The sequence below is a fragment of the Nanorana parkeri genome, unplaced genomic scaffold, assembly GCF_000935625.1.
Source record: "Nanorana parkeri isolate BGI_ZX_2015 unplaced genomic scaffold, ASM93562v1 scaffold239, whole genome shotgun sequence".
Classification (NCBI taxonomy): Eukaryota; Metazoa; Chordata; class Amphibia; order Anura; family Dicroglossidae; genus Nanorana; species Nanorana parkeri.
In genome coordinates, this window is record NW_017306507.1 from 50,292 (window position 1) to 67,615 (window position 17,324).

At 40.1% G+C, this 17,324-nt stretch overlaps 1 protein-coding gene across 4 annotated transcripts in view; it reads left to right on the forward strand.

Annotated features, from left to right (window-relative positions):
• The window catches only part of TTC39B (tetratricopeptide repeat domain 39B), a 76,205-nt gene that overhangs the window by 44,180 nt on the left and 14,701 nt on the right, over positions 1-17,324 (forward strand). For 2 of the 4 annotated variants that reach the window (XM_018556486.1, XM_018556485.1), the window contains exons 1-9: positions 710-837; positions 1,788-1,864; positions 6,963-7,030; positions 9,453-9,517; positions 9,627-9,732; positions 12,399-12,464; positions 14,302-14,410; positions 16,892-16,959; positions 17,047-17,106. In XM_018556486.1, coding sequence (XP_018411988.1) covers positions 719-837; positions 1,788-1,864; positions 6,963-7,030; positions 9,453-9,517; positions 9,627-9,732; positions 12,399-12,464; positions 14,302-14,410; positions 16,892-16,959; positions 17,047-17,106 — 738 coding nt within the window. In that variant the 5' untranslated portion in view covers positions 710-718. Of the gene's footprint in view, positions 1-709; positions 838-1,787; positions 1,865-6,962; positions 7,031-9,452; positions 9,518-9,626; positions 9,733-12,398; positions 12,465-14,301; positions 14,411-16,891; positions 16,960-17,046; positions 17,107-17,324 lie in introns of those variants that run through there. The other 2 variants (XM_018556483.1, XM_018556484.1) reach the window with 1 other exon arrangement.

Genomic DNA, 17,324 nt, shown 5'->3' on the forward strand with positions numbered 1-17,324 from the left:
GGAATGGAGTGCGGGGATGGAGGGGACGGGTATGATGGTGGAATGGAGTGCAGCAGAGTGCAGGGGTCGGTAGTAGGTGCAGCAGAGTGCAGGGGTCGGTAGTAGGTGCCGCAGGGGTCGGTAGTAGGTGACGCAAAGTTGAGACTCCAGTAAAAACATCTACCCCCGCCAGCTAAATTTGTCCACAGAATTAATTCCCCTATCCATTTTGTAAAATTCACTTGCCATACCTCAGATGCAGGTCTCCCCTCAACTGTGTCATATGTCATGTTGGAGCTGAGGAGGAGCCTAGGATTCCTCTTGACTCCGCAATGCCTATTGCAGGAGTAAGGCAGAGTGCAGAGGCCAGGTGTATATAATGCACAGTGCAAGGATCTGGAAAATGTAACAAGAGTTCAGAGGTAAGGAGTATATACCGCAGAATGTAGAGGTCAAGAGTAAGTAACGCAGAGGTTACGAATGCTAGTATATAATGCACAGTGAAGGGATCAGGCATAAGTAACGCATAGTGCAGTGGTCAGGAGTAAATAACACAGGGTTCATTAGTATAATGAATAGTGCAAGTATCTGGGTAAGTCAGTTGTGTTACACTTTGAGTTGTCTGTATTGCTTAAAGGGTGCACGTCAAACATCTAAAGCTCCTAAAATATAATGCAATATATGTTATGCTTATAGTTTTAATCTCCGCAATCTTTCCCACCACAGGGCAAAAGACAGCATGTACCATACTCTTGGATACAGCACTATCTTGGTTATGCAGGCAGCAATGACATTTGAGCCACAGGATATTCAAATGGGAATTGGTACAATGAAGGAGGCTTTACAAACATGTCAGAGGTATACTTTTTTTTACTTTTACATGATGTGTGAGTGGTATAGACGTAAGAGGAGCTTAATGCTTAGAACTTAGAGGGTTTCTCCATTTTATTCCAATCCCAAGCAGTTTCTTACCACAAGGATGTTACCCTCTTTCCACTCTCTTGTAAGCAGTAGAAGGATATTCAGCTAAGCAGCATTTATATTAAAAATGGCCACAACACAATCCTAGTAAAGTTGCTTTTACTTTTGTCAGTAAACATCTAGACGAGATTGAATTTTTAGTTTTGGCTATATGGCCATCTACTCCATGTTCATAACTGACCATGTCTGAGTAAGGGAAAAAACTCTTGAATGATGCAATAACTGCTTTCTGACAAATGACATTTTAAAACTGTGCTCATTCATGGCATAGTGTAGGTTGTGGGAACTGAAACATATATTATGGGTGCTGAGTTCTGGGAATAAGCAGCTTTGCCATTGCAAAGAAGTTTGGTGAAAATGTAATTTCTATTTGAATGGCGCCTTTTTGTCTCGTCCGCTATTACGCTATTGTGCGTGTGTGTGTGTGTGTGTGTGTGTGTGTGTGTATATATATATATATATATATGTATGTATATGTATGTATGTATATATATATATATAATTTTTTTTTACTGTATATAGATATGTTGGTACAGTGGGACTATTTGCTGTTAAGTGTAGAGCAGAATATTCTGATTTATGGCCCTGCACGGCCATTTCCGCTGCCTGCGGCTTTTTGGACTGTGCATGCAATTCTGATTCTTCTGTTCCTCTGTAATATCAATGGACAAGTTAACTTGGATCAGTTACCAATAAATTATATCTAACTTTTATGTTGTAAAATGCTGTTATGCTTTACCCAGAATAGAAGACTTTGCATTTCATATGATCTACATTGTTTCTTTCTTACTAAAGTTGATAACATTTATTTGTATTTTTTTCTGTAGATTCAGAAAAAGAAATTCAGTGGTAGAATCTTTATCTAACTTAGTGTCCAAACAATCAGGAGAGCAACTTTCTGAAGGTAATGATTGAATTTAGTCCTTGAAGTTTAAATAGAAAGAAAATAAAGATGGAAAGTGTGTAAAACCATCCGTGACACTAAACGCAGGAGTTAAATCTTAAAAATGAATTCCCTATTAACAAAAAACTTAACTTTTTTTTTTTTTGTGTATCAGTCAGTTGTAGATCCTCCAATCATCTCTGAATTTGTGCCGTTACTGTCTTTCCTTCTGGAGGGTGGCTGTTCCCACTGGTCTCTGTGTGTTGTAAAATAGCCACTATGTCAAGCTCACTCCCATGATGGACTACAATCTCAATACAAATTAGCTAACTAAATATGATATTGTAGTCCATCACAGGAGCGAGCTTTGAGCGGTGGCTACTTTACAACACACCATGGGGAACAACAGTAGCCACCCTCCAGAAGGAAGGACATTGTCGGCACCAAATCAGAGATGATTTAAGGATCTACAGATGAGTGATAACAAAAATGTAAAAATGTATCTTATTTGTGTAATAGTTAAGGTACTTGAATGCATTTTTAAGATCGTACTCCTGAGTTTAGTGTCACTTTAAGGAGGAGGTTAAATCATGCCTATATGTCCAGATGACACAGAAAAGTGAGGTACAGTCATGCTAGTTTGGTTCAGTGTTCCATATAAACATACCCTTGAGCTACTAATTATTTTTTTTTTTTTGTGGGGATTTTTTCCCCCACAGTGCCACTGAGAAATGCCAAATACATATGTGAATTTTTGGAACTGAGTATAATTAAAAAAGAACCAACTTCTTTAAGCTTGTTTGTCCCAATGTATTTTCGGTCTTGCATTTTAACTTTTTTGTTTATGGTTTTCTTGATCGTACATCGCAGGGCACAGGGAGTTCAGGAACTGATGATTTATTCAGCTACTTGCAGGTGATTGTATAACCCCTCCCACTGCCAACTTGCCTTAGTTTTTTGCTATTGACCTTATGCAGTGGACACACACTCTTTTTGGTCTAAGCGAAGCACATCTTTTTTTTATTTTTGTTTCTGTACTTTTCTGCTCAAGACTCTTTCCCTTAGATCCATTGATAGATTTTCTCCTCCGCAGAGCCTTGGCGGACTATACTCAGACTCTGCTGGAAGGAAGATGTAGAGCCAGCCTATATTGTTCTTGGGGCACTGGCTCATGTGTTGGGCAATCACTTTTTCGTTGGCGCGTGGTCCCTGATGACCCCTTTCGAGCATTATGCCCATCAGGAGAGCGAAGATAGGTTGGGGCATATGTCCCCTCTTGTTGCTGCTGCTCTGAGGGTCAGATAATCCAGGGCTAGTACCTCTTGGAGGTGGGCATTGTGTGGGGGGGAAGCGGGCATTTCATTGCTCCCATAGGCGACCTGTAAAGCCACACAGCACCCGGGCAACCTCCCCCAGGGGTATTGTACTGCCATTTTCTATCTCTTGGCATGTGCTGAGCTGTCCACCCTGTTTCTTGGTTGCTGGCTTTAACAGTCTGACTGTTAAAGCTCAATTCCTGAAGGACAGAGACCTTTTGGATGCTGTCATTCTTGCGCTACTGAAAGCTAGAAAGTCTTCTCCCACAAGGTCTACTAGCGCACCTGACTTATTTCTCTTGGTGCAAAGCAAGGATTTTTCATCCTAGGAAGTACTCCATGGGATGCATCTTATCCATCCTCCAGTCTGGCATACACCAGCGTTCAGCTGTGAGTATTCATGAGGGCCAAAATTCTGCCTTGGCAATTTTTTCCAGAGGCTGCTTGCCTCTCACTCACTGGTGAAGGTAAATATCCTCCTAGATATTCATCTGGCCTTACTCACAAGGTTCCTCGTACTACTGTGCCTCACTCTCTGGTGAAGGCTTTTGTACAGGGGTTGATCATGTTGTCCAACCTCCCCCCTCCTGTAAGCACTCTGGTGCCTCAGTGGGAACTCAACTTGGTCCTATTAGCACTGCAGAAGCTGAACCTTTATTCACTTGGCCTTACCCATTCGCAAGGTGGCCTTCCTTCTAGTCATTACTGTCAGGCATGTTTCTGAATTGGTGGCATTGACTTGTAAAATGCCTTTTCTTGTTATCCTCAACAATAGAGTAGTGCAGTGGCCTACGGCCTTCTTTCTTTCTAAGTTAGTCTCTACCTTCCAACTTACCCAGGGCATTTTCCTACTGTCCTTATGTCCTGCTCCTAAGCATTCTAAAGAAATTTCTCTCCACTGTTTGGACATGGTTTGGACCATTATTATTTATCTCTTTGCTACTGCTTCCATCTGCAAGCCTGACTCCCTCTTTGTCATCCCTGAGGGTCCCTGTATGGGGAAGCTAGCTTCTACTGTTGCTAGGTGGATTTGGCAAACTATCAGTCTGTGTTTTAGCAGGTGGGCATTCAGGCCTCTGTGAATGCTAGCTTAGGCTATATGGTTCTTCAGACAGCCCTCTGCCTTGTAGGCCTATTCTGTTATTGTTCCATGTTGGAGTTTGTTTCTCATGGGCCTGTTGGCTATGATTTGCTGTGTTGACCGACAGCTTTTGAATGTCACATCCATTCCAGAATTCACTCCCTGTGACCTGTAATGTATGATGAAGAAATAGATTTAACAGGTAAGACAAAATTTCTGTTTCCTTGAAATACCTCAAAGGGCCCTCCCTTACCCTCCCTTCTGATTTCTGTGATACATGTTTGCCCTGCTTGCGTTATGCAGGGCTGTCCTTTCAGCTTTGATTTTTCCAGTGTCCACCTGAAGGTAGCTGCATAACCCATTGGTTTCATAAATGTATGTGTTGTAAACAAAAATTTAGTTTCTCCTAATACTCTTCCATGTATGTCCTTATTTTTCTAGTACAAGCGTAAAATGTCCCTACCTTCTAATTGTGTCTACTTTTTTTAAACATTTTCAATCCTTGCCCAATGTGGCCCTGATTTCTTTGCAGTGCTGCTTAGTATGTGCTTTTTAGGCATGTTCATATTACAGTTGGCAAATCATTGAATCCATCTTTTCTTCCTTTTTTTTTTTCCTTTATCATCTTCCTGACATGTATTACTCATTGGTTCTGCATGTTAGCAGTAAAAAGCAATAGATTAAAGAATGAGGAAGGGGTAGAGACGATAAAAGGTATGAAAAAGGAGTAACCAAGTTCAAGTTCATCATAGTATAAATACATTAAAATAAAATTTGTCACATGAACAACTATTGGGGTTGCAAACCTGTCTATTTGGGACACCTCCGTTTTATAGCAACTTTGAGGTGTACAGGAGATGCATCAGTGTGGAAATCAAATGGAATCACCACTCTATCAGACATTATAGGAGGGTACTTTACTGTCATTTATGCAACTTCAAGAAAAATATAATTTACCACAACATTTTTTGTTGATATTTGCAAGTGAGGCATGGACTGTGGGGGTGTAGTTTGGAAGTTAGGAGAGATTTCTACATATTAATTGATAGGCATAATAAACTTATTCAGTTGTAAATAGTTCATGGGACATACCTTTCTACCACCTGCCTACATAAAATGGGTCATTTGAGTACCAAAAATTGCTGAGACGTACTCGCCCATAGGCATATTTTTTACACTTACTTTGGTCCTACCTGGTGATAATAGCATATTGGTTTCAAGTGGTTACATATGGACTTCCACGCTGCAAATTTTTATATCGCTCACTCCTTAGATTTGTATATTTGGCATGTTGGATGAAGAGCTATGGCCAAACTGTACTTGAGTTTTTTAAAGGGAAAGTATTTTATGGCCCACAAGATGGTCACAAATGCGTGAATAAATCCATTCCCTCCCATAGTGGTCCAACAGCTAGCATTAAGTAATCAAATTCTTCCCAATGAGAGGGTCAGTTATGATGACTTAAACTGCCCTCTTAAATTTCTGGAAATCTGGGATCCATTGTACAAATTTACATTCACCAACAACCCAGAATAAAACACTTAGATTGTACACAGCTGTCACTGGAACAGGAGGTGGGAGGCAATCTTCCATACAGACACCAGTTCTGGTGACAGGTGTCCTAAAGGAGGTATCCTCTCACCTTAGGTTCCTCTAACTTTTTGTAGTGTCTCTGAAATAGGGTTGCCACCTTTTCTTCCATCGAAAACCCGAACACTCTAGCGACGCACGGAATATTTTTTTGGGGAGAATGAGTCGCGGCTTATTCATATGTAAATAGCGTCACCCATTTACAGTCGGGACTATTTTCAGTGGGGGGACAGTAGCCACTATCTTAATTTTGGTTGCCCCTGGTCTGCCTGACATCTTGTGTCCAGGTTTCAGCTGCCATGAAACCCGGACAGGTGGCAACCCTACAGCGTTGTATGACTGAATAGATGTCAAAGTATCACAGCGCTGAATACTGAAAAATGGCCTGGACAGGAAGGGGGTTTAACACCCCGGTCAGCAAGCGGTTACAGCGGACCTTTACCCATATCTTTAACGTAACAACAAACACACCCTTTAGAAATGTTTAGTAATGGCAATCTACAAACACATATTTCTAGATATTTGCAGGCTTTGTATTCTTTGCATAACTTATTTCTCTTTTCTTCCCCAGTCTTCTGACAGTGACCATGTTTACTAAGAGCAGAATAATAGTTCTCATTTTACTCCCTTGATTTCTGGCACATGTGACCATGCAGGTCATCTCAGGGGAGGAAAATACCTTTCCCTGAGATCACCTGAGATTATAGATGAGATTTCCCAGCAATGCTCTGCTGATAAGGCAATCCCTGTGTGCATTGCTTTGGCAAACTGAAGTCATTTTGCCCTTACAAAGCAGGAAGTGTATGTTCTGCAAGTGTCAGTATTTCACATGTCTGTTATTCTTAATCATCATACAAAGTGGGATGCATTGGTAGAATTTGAATTTTGAGTGTAACGATCCGTTTTAAGCTTTCTTTTAAATATAGACATATAAGCTTTCTTTTTCAGATCAACTCTGGTTGAAAGACTGTCAGTTCATAAATCTAGTGCCTTTAATCCCTTACTTCTCATTACAGAACCTTGGGCTTTCCTGCAGTGCTTAGACTCTAATTAGAAGAACTGTGTAATATAGCAGATGTCAGAGCCTGCGACCTTCACATTTTCTAACCCTGTCTCTCAATTTGTTTTTCAGAGGAAATGCACGCTGAGATCTGCTATGCTGAATGCCTCCTGCAGAAGGCTGCCTTGACATTTGTACAGGTAATGGGCATGTCACAACGTCCTCCGAATGGCCATGGTGTATTCTTCACTAAGCATGGGATAAGACTGATGCAGCTGAGCGTCTGTCAAATATTTGGAAACCTAATTTCCCTTGTACATTAAAAGCATTACAGTGCAGCTTAATTGTGCCTCAACATGCTTGATAAATCCTGGTGATGTTCATTGCGCATTTTATACAGAATTAAAAAATAATTTTAAATATTGTTTTTCTATTTCAGATGTAGACTTACAGTAGTCTGCGTGCTTACCAAAGAATTAATTGCAAAAAACACATGGCCCATGAGGACATGACAAATGTTCCATTTGTTTATAATAGTTAAGTGTGATAGCTTTCCTGGAGTTACATAACCGTGGTTTAAGATATGTAACTGAAATCAGTTTGCATTAGGCTAAACTTAAATAGACTCTAGTGTACTAGTAACATTTGATATCTGTTTTGTAGTGACTGTGCACTCTTGGCTGCTAGTCTACAGGGCATCTTTTATTTGTGTGATAACATGGTCAACATCTGTGCCCTGCTGGTATTCTTTCTAGAACCTTTTAGTAACTAAGATCATTCTTAGTAGATGTAAGCAAAATTAGCTTACGCAAATTGTGTTTCCCTAAGGGCTCATTCACATGGACCTGCACAGCCATACAGCATGTACCTCTGTGCAAAACGGACAGCTGGTGTGTATAGCTGTGTGCAGCACCCTGTACAACTCAATGACAGGACGCAGCTACAAGCTGACCCAAACTTGCACATCTGTACAAGTCACATTTTTGGGCACGGAAGGGTGTGGGAAACTTAATGACATAGTGACCTCATGTGGCCATGGCTCCAAGTTATCTAAGTTTAGTTAACTTTGGTTAAGTTAATAAACTTAACCAAAACTGTAAAAAAAAATAAAAAAAATAGGCTGCCCAATTCCCAGCCAAGTTTGGCAACACTCCATATTTATCATTTAATCATAATAGAGTTATTTCTGGTACATTTCCTATGTTTTACATTGTTTTTTGCACACCTTTTTTTTAGATCTTGAGTTTTCTTTCTTTTTTTTTTTTTTTTTCTCCCCAGTGGCATCATAAGGGGTGGGGGTGCGGCCCGCCTTTGGTTTGGCTTATTGTGTTCTCTTTACATATAAACTAGAAAAAAAAAAATGCACCAAAGGAGTTGTTGTCTCTTATGTTAACCAGTTGACATCCGCAGTGTTAAACCCCCTTCCCATCCAGGCCATTTTTCAGTATTCAGCGCTGCGGTACTTTGACTGACATTTATTCCGTCATGCAATGCTGTACTGAAATGAATTTTATACCCCTACAGAAGTACATGATCACATCACATTATCACACTATCACATTGCACAATGAGCAGAGTGATCTGTGACAAGGGATGAATATTGATGTGGGAACAAAATAACATTTTGTAAATGCATTTTATAGTTTGTCAGGAAGGTATAGAATGTTTTGGGAAATTTGGAAATATTAAAGGAAAGCTATTTATAAAGATCTTTTTGCTAGTCCTTGATCCTGCTGGCATCTATCTATCCCAATATTACCTTTTAAAAATTCTTTCTTGACTTTGGTCCACATCTACAGGATTTGTGAGAGGTTGAAATTGATAGACATTTGTTTTGTTTGTGGGTTTTTTTTTCCAAACAGATGTAACCATAAATATGTTATATGTGACAACCAGTCATATGGTAATTTCTTAGAGGAACATTACCCATATTTTCAAAATAACAACAAAGACACCTTTTAAAAATGTTTAGTAATGACAATCTACAAACACACACTTCTAAATAATTGCAGGCGTTTCATTTTTTGCATACCTTTTCTTTTCTTCCCCAATCTTCTGACAGTGGCCATTTTAACTAAGGGCAGGTTACTAGATCGCCCTTTACTTCCTGGAACTCTGGCACATGTGACTAGGACATGTGACCATGCACATCATCTCAGGGGAGGAACATGCCTTTCCCTGAGATCTTGTGAGATTACAGATTACATTTCCCAGCAATGCTCTGCTGATGTAACCTTCCCAGGATGCAACACTTGGGCACATTACATAATTTGTGCCAAAGTGGACCAGGAAGTGAGAAAAAAAGAGATTTTAAGTAAAATAAAAATGTTTAGCTAATGAATGTAAGATGGTTTCATATTAGCATGCAGCGCTGCATGCTGAGGTTATTTTTGGTCAAAGGGGGCAAAGATCTGCTTTAACTTGCCTTTGAAAACTGACAGAATCTCAGCACCACCATTGTATGTACCTGCAGGTTTTACTTACATTAGCCCTTCTATGACCAATAAGGAGTAATTATAATTTAGCTGATGTTCCAGTTTAAAAGGAATGCATTCATAACATACTAAAAAAGCCATGATGGATACCTGGAATAACAACTTTTTTTTATTGTTTTTTGCCCAGGATGAAAACATGATCAATTTCATCAAAGGTGGGCTCAAAATCAGGACAAGTTACCAAATCTACAAGTATGTTTCATAGAGTAATTTGTACCCTTTCTTGCAATGCTGACTATTCTCATTTGTGACTTGGGTTTTGAGTTGCGCATAAATACATTTATATATTTTAATTTTTAAGAGAATGCCATCAAGTTCTTTCAGGAATGACCAAAGACAAGAACTGCCGTGATACTCACCATCAGTTTGAAGGAGGTGTTAAACTGGGCATAGGAGCCTTCAATTTGGTAAGATTTTATCTACAGTGACTTACTGGCAAAGTTTCATAAAGGCTAAGGGAGAACTACCATCAGTATTTTATGTGTTTTATATGTGCACAACTGGATAACTGGTTTTTACATTAAACCAATTCTTCTAGAATGCTTGAAGGGGAAAGTTGGTTGTCCATTGGTGGGGCTTGTATAGGCATCTTCTAATGTGTAGCGCTCACCCCTGGAGGGGCTGCTGAATATGAACTTGGGCTCTCCTACCTGTTTTGCCAGCCACGGGCCCCCTTTCTCAGATCTAGCAACACTGACACTCTGGAGACAGAACAGGCTCAAGTCATAGGGTCTTTTCAGTATTTATTTGCAGGATCAACAGGAGAGTGGGTTTGGAATTTGTAGGATACCCGGGTAATACTTCAGAGGACTCTGCATTCCCCCATAGCAACGGCTAAATTCAATAATACAGTGGTCCTATCAGAGCAACCAATAATAAGAATAGTACAGTGGACAGCCAGGGTAGTCCAGGATCTTGGGAGAGAGAAACTATCTCTGGACTCATAAGCAACAACTGGCTTCTTCTATAGCAAGCACCTGAGAATAGGGTGAGGGATCTCTTACAGTGTTCCAGACAGTAGCTCTCACCAGCTCCTCTGCGACACTCCTCGTCAAGTAGATTCCACCTCCAGCCCAGCTTCCATCAGATGCAGCTGCAAGAAAAACCTGAAGTCTCTGTGCCCTCAGCATCTGCCACTTGCTAAGGTGCATGCCAGATATCCAGTAGTTACTTCTGCTTCTAGGCCCCCAGCACCTGCCACGTGCTGAGGCCCAAGCAAAGCATCTGTAGTATCCTAGGCCTCTAGGCCCCCAGCACCTGCCATGTGCTGAGGCCCAGGCCAGTCACTCACTTGCATCACACAGGCCTCCTAGGGAGAGGCCCCTGGAGGGGAGAGAGCTCTGCACAGTGTCCCCAAACCTTTTATCACCTGTCCTCAGCCATACCTCTGAGTCATCCTACTCGGGGATTGGCTAGAGCTGGGCACACAGTCACAGTTTGAGGATGGATCCTCCCTCACGGTTTGCGGAGTCCCCAACCCAGCAACAGGAGGAGCAATCAATCCAGCAAACTCAGGGACACCTGTAGAGTGCAGAACTCTGAATAATCAGCATCTAGACTGGTTACAGTTCAGATATTCACTAAATTTGATAGCGACATTCTAGAGGGCGCTACAGATGTTTAATGGACAACTGTACTTTTGGTGCAACCCACTTGTTCTAAAGCTTGCCTTTGCCCCTGTTGAAGTGATTTTAAGGGCACGGCCATTCCTGAAGCAGCATAGTCTTTATTACGTGCCCTCGATGGGCTCTCTTCATCCTGTGCACACACCACAGCCCTATTCATTTTTACAGGGAAAGCCATGCTCTTCAGGACTGCTGGAGGCTGCCATGAGTACAGATGAAGAGAACCTAGCAAAGACTCTTTCTAAAGAAGGGCTGCCTGTCCCCAAGTAGGGCCACGCAGTGTAGATCACGAACAGGGACAGAGGTCAGTAACAGACCAGAAGAGCTGCACTTGGAGTGTTGCTTCATGCCTTAAAGGACAACTTGTACCAAAGTTACATTTTGTCCTTTTAATGGAAAATTAGCAGCAAATTCTTTTATTTTTTTATTTAACTGCATGCATGCCAAGTAATATGTAGGTGTAGGTATTTATTACCTTTTCAGATCGCAGCACTAACCTAGGCAATGCCCTTTTTTGCTTTTCTCTTGAGAAAGGGGGCATTATCTTTGCTCAGGCATCATCCAAATTCAGCATCTACTTCCTGGACTGACATGCTGGGGGCAGAAAAGCTGGAGGAAATGCTTCCTCCTGTCTGCAGCAGACTGATCTTATCTTGGTCTAGGCACAGTCGATGACTCGCACTCGTGATAAATGTTCACGTTCATGGAACCATGCTGCTCACCTGCTCAATTGTAAATTTTATATCTCGAGGTACAAAAGTGCCTACTCATACACTCCTGTACAAATTGTGGAAAGGCATTCATTTTCATGGCTACTGTTTTGTTCTACTTGAGCTGTTAATAAATCTATGGTCAAGAAGATGAGCAGCATGGTCTCATTTTTTTTTTTTCTTGGACAGTTATCTTGTGAAATACCGTGTTTCCCCGAAAATGAGACAGTGTCTTATTTTTTTTTTGCACGAAATAAGACACTAGGTCTTATTTTCGGGGGATGTCTTACCTGGCTGGGGGAGGAGTGGACGAGGTCCCGGAAGTCGGCGTGCTGTTGCCGGTCCCGGCGGATGTCGCTTCCATCGTGCGTGACCAGGCAAGGTTTGGGAGTCACCAACTGCTACTGCCTAGGTGGAAGATATATGCCGGTCTCTTTTGCGCCAGCAGTGAGTTAAGTGCTTATGACGCGCTCAAGGATGGATTTTTAATGATAAAAGGGATATCTTTGTTGCTATACATTGTGGCATTATTAATGCACACTTGTAAAGTTATGAACAGGTCCACTTTAAATGTCAATCATGTATACAAACAAGTGGTGTGAATATATGGTAAACATTCACTTGCAATTGTTATTTTGTTCTTAAATTATTTAGTGGCTGGAGAGAAGCTTATTTGCCTTGCATTCTGCATCTCTCTGACATATCTTGGTTTGTAACTCTTTAATTTGTTTTCTGTAGATGCTTTCTCTTTTACCTTCAAGGATACTCAGGCTGTTAGAGTTCATTGGATTTTCTGGAAACAGGGTAATTGACATTTGTAATATTTTATAGTATTTTAAAAAATGGTACATACTAGTTTGCTGCATGATATTCTGATGTAATTATATCTTATTATAGGGCAATTCTAATATCTGCACCCCCTGAATGACAAATAACGCATTTGGGACATTTAAGATAAGCGAAGCATAATAATATCTATCTCTATCTCGAGGTTCTTCAGTTCAGCATTTACAGTGCAGCAGCCTGCTTTTATAGGTTAGATCAGACTCTAAAAGGTAAAGTTAACAGAAAATCTGCAGAGATGAAACCGCTTCTCCACACAATTAGAAATCACTAAGAAAGTGATAACGTTCTTGCAAGCCCCTTTGATAGCTAGGGTACAGTTGGATATAACCTGGCTGCATTTTAGTAATTTTCAGGTCTCTTGAATAATGATGTGGTGTAGTAAAGTTTCACAACGTTGAGCTGGTTTGGGTATGGTGTGATTAGAGTAACATTCCAGCTTGTAGTGCTGGCAATTTGAAAGACTCAGAAGGTAGCAACATATTCATCTTACTATGTCATGGCACATAAAATAATACCAAGGTGTATTTTTCTAGAGCAGTGAATGGGACATTCACTGAAAGTGTATCTTCCCGATGCATGTATTATAAATTAGTGATTGATTCACCTGCAGTAAATGTCACTTTCACTGCTTCAGAAATATGCCCCCAAGTATCTTTTGGAAGTCTGATACCTTGTTGAAGAGGTGGTTTTGGAGTCTGTGTTTGTTTTAATCCCCTTCTCCCAATACACAACTATCAGCTCAGGGTCACCTGAGCAAACTAGGTTCTCTCAAGGTCCCTGGTCTGCTGAAGCTGGGCTAAGCTCTTCTTTTGCAATTGGCAGTTTAAATGAGCAAAACAGCTGAGCCATACTATAATCACAAATTACAATAAACTGGTAAGTGTTTAATAAGTTTCCCACACATTTATTTTTTATGCAAGGTCCTTATTAATGGCGTTAGAGAGATTAGAGATTGGGCTGTGCTAAGCCTTAAAGCAGGCTATAAACACAACAATGGGGGGAATTTATCAAAACTGGAGCAGACCAAATCTGGAGCAGTTGTCCAAGACAACCAATCAGCTTCTCCTTTCAGTTTGTTCCATTTAGCTTTGAAAATGAAAGGTGGATACTGATTGGTTGCCATGCACAGCTGCTCCAGATTTTGTCCGCTCCAGTTTTGATCAATTCTCCTCAATGTGTTCACATGTGCAGATACGGTTTGTCTGGTGGAAGATCTTTAAAATGGATACTGACTTAAAGTAAACCGGTCATGAGAGAAATATGAGGGGGCTACCCATGCTAACCTATTTCTGAAAGTGCTAGGTGACTGGTTGTTGTGCTGACCCTTTGGTTTCAATACTTTGTAGTCTAGTAAAAGAATATAGATCAGAAGAGTCAGAAGTGCTTATCTGCACCCTTTGCTTAGATTATTGAAGCAAAGGGTTAGCATGATAGCCAGGCACTTTTTGGAAAGCAAAGTAAAGGTGTTTTTGTCAGTGAAAAAGAGAGAGGTTTAAGGCCCCATTCACCCCTGCGATCGCATGAGTCCCACAAATTCCTCTTTAAAGCTGGCCATACACCTATAGATTTTCTGCAATTTTCTATGGTCAGATGAAAAAAGTGCAACAGATTCCTCCATCTACGCTAAACTGTGGGCATGGAGGAATCTCCCAATCAGATTGTTCAGGTGTTTTGAGAGCCAGCTGGGCCGACTAGCAAGATACTGAAGCTTGGCCCAGTGTAAGAATTCTCCATCCACACAGAATTCTAACTGTATATGCAAACCTTATTAACTATGCCTTTCTGTGTGTGATAGGAACTGGGCCTTCAGCAGCTACGGGAAGGCGCCTCTGGAACAAGTCTCCGGGCAATCCTTTGTGTCCTCACTCTCTTGTTTTATCATACTTATATATCATTGATACTTGGTAAGTATAAATGGCCTTACTTATAAGGAATGTGTAAAGTACAAATGGACTTGCTTATAGGGAATGTGTAAAGTATAAATGAACGTGCTTATAGGGAATGTGTAAAGTACAAATGAACGTGCTTATAGGGAATGTGTAAAGTACAAGTAAACGTGCTTATAGGGAATGTGTAAAGTACAAATGGACTTGCTTATAGGGAATACGTAAAGTATAAATGGACTTGCTTATAGGGAATGTGTAAAGTATAAATGGATTTGCTTATAGGGAATGTGTAAAGTACAAATTAACGTGCTTATAGGGAATGTGTAAAGTACAAATGGCCTTGCTTATAGGGAATTTGTAAGGTACAAATGGACTTGCTTATAGGGAATGTGTAAGGAACAAATGGACTTGCTTATAGGGAATCTGTAAAGTACAAATGGACTTGCTTTTAGGGAATGTGTAAAGTATAAATGAACGTGCATCATCAAAGCAATGTTTGTTGAACTGAAAAAAAAACAATTGCTTGTGCATGATCTGTTTCCTAGTTTACATTGCTATCCAATAATTATGCTTTACTGCTGTTTGCTCACTATGCAAGTCTATGGGTTGGCCAAACCAATGAAAACACCCCTCTTCACCCCTCTAGTGGGAAGAGCAAGCAGGTAAAATAGTTACATCACACATTCACATCTATGCATTTTATAGCAGTGTTTTAAAGAAAAATAAAATCTTTCCTGGATTTCAGCAAAGAGCATCTTCTATTGATGATAATATAAGCACTGATTGTAAAATGCCTTTAAAATACCCAACAAATGCTGTACATGAGATGAGATTGGAGACAAAAGTAAACAGTACAGTTGAAAGTATGATGTATAGAGTATAACTAAATATGTCCTCGCTGAAAATAAACTCTCTATTTAATACCTATGCTTTTGCAGCCCCTCTATTGTCGCAGCAATGGGGCTTGATACCCCAGAAGCCATTATCTGTGATTAGAAAGAATGAATACATGTATTTTTAGGCTTTTCCTTATGTTATGGGAATATGAATGTATGTTGCCCATAGCAATGAGAAGAAAATAATGAAACGATGAAATTGGCTGCAGTTCTACTTGCTTTGTTTTAGATTTTTTTTTTTTTTTTTAATCACCCTCACTGTTATTTTCACACCTGTTCCCATATTGTTTTCATTATGTGTTTAGATGGTAATCTTGCCAGCTAGTGCTGCATAAAAGTACCCACAGACATAAGGGACAGTTGTGCCTCAAGTTTTTTTCAGCCAGGTGACAAACGTATGTCATTGGATCCCACCCATTACCATTAACCAACATCTGAGGTGGAATAGGCAACTAAATATGTTGGAATACCTCTACTGTTTCCCTCTCTTATAAGTGACCCAATTAGTGTGCCTGTATATCTGACTGCCCTCTAAAACCTATAGGCACTTAAAAGTATCCACATGCATGAGAAGACTGCGAGATTTCACCTTTGTCTGCTGGATGACGATCCTTATGTTCATAGTCGCCACCTGACTACATCTGATGTAGTTAGAGAACCAGCAATTAGTCTTCGAATTTTTCAGCTAATTTTTAAGGCCAGATTGAAGCATCTGTGCAAATACTAAAAGTTACATTAGGGTGTTGCAAAATAGAGAGTGAAGTCCGTAAGCTAACAGAAGGAGCTAGGACTTTGCTCTCTTTCTGTTTTGTTGCATGCAAATGTCATTTCTAGGCCTCATGCACACTACATATAAAAACCATTGAGTTCGGGTGTGTTTGGAGCTCATTTCTGGACGCACTAGGACTCGTAATGCTTTTTTATAACTGAATGCACACCTAGACGTCTAGAACCGTCTAGGTGCCTTCAGTCTAGGTCAGGTTACCCAAAATAGAATTTGCTGCGTTCCTGGTCCGACTAGCCCGGTTTTATGCAGCTACATGCATGTCAACGTATGTAAACGCGTATAAATGTGACTAAGCCTAACACAGGAAAAAGTGATCTGGGTGCATTAACGTTGTTTATACTTACCAGATAACTTCTGTTTGCCTTAAAACACAGCTGGCTAGTGTGCAGGTAGCCTTAGGAGATTCACTCCTCTGTTATAATATTTGACTAGTGAAGGGAAATCTTCCCAGCAGTACAGAGACAGCAAAAAAATAACCTTATGGAGGTTTTAACCCTTCCAAACTCTTAACTTTAAAAAGTGTTTTGCTTTGCATAACCCAATGCTGGGTTATCTGCCTGCTTTTTTTTCCCCAGCATGTTTTTAGCACAATCTTGAAGAAAAGGCAACTTTATCATTTCAATTATGCTGGCATGTCTGACTGCAATATACTATATATGGCCAGCTTTAATATTTCTGGTGAGATCTATTTTTTCTAAATCTAATTTTTTTAATGTGCAGCAATATTTGAAGGAAAAATGAGAAGATGAATTACTGTAAGAAATTGGTTCTGTACTATGCTCATAAGGCAATCTGATTATATAATTCTGTTTTTAGGCACTGGTGAAGGCAATCTTGAAGAAGCAGAGTCACTTATCGAACCCTACCTAGAGAAGTTCCCAAATGTATGTCATTTGTAATGTGATAAAATAATCTGGGATTCTATAATAGGCACAGTAAGCTTTAACATGTTAATATTTCCTTTTTCTCAGGGATCTATCATTCTCTTCTATGCTGCCCGAATAGACGTACTTAAAGGGAATTTTGAACAGGTAATATATTTTTTTTCTTTTTGTTTGTTATCTTTATTAAAGTCCTTTTTTGCATGCCATATTGTTTTAAAGGAAACCTTTAGTAGGAAAAATGTAGGGATTGCCAGTGGGTATCTTCATACAATATTATTTACCTGGATGTCATGCTGGCTCTCTAGTTTTATATATTTTTAGCCATAAAATATGGAGATTAGTTCTGACTTAAAGGAGACTTGCTC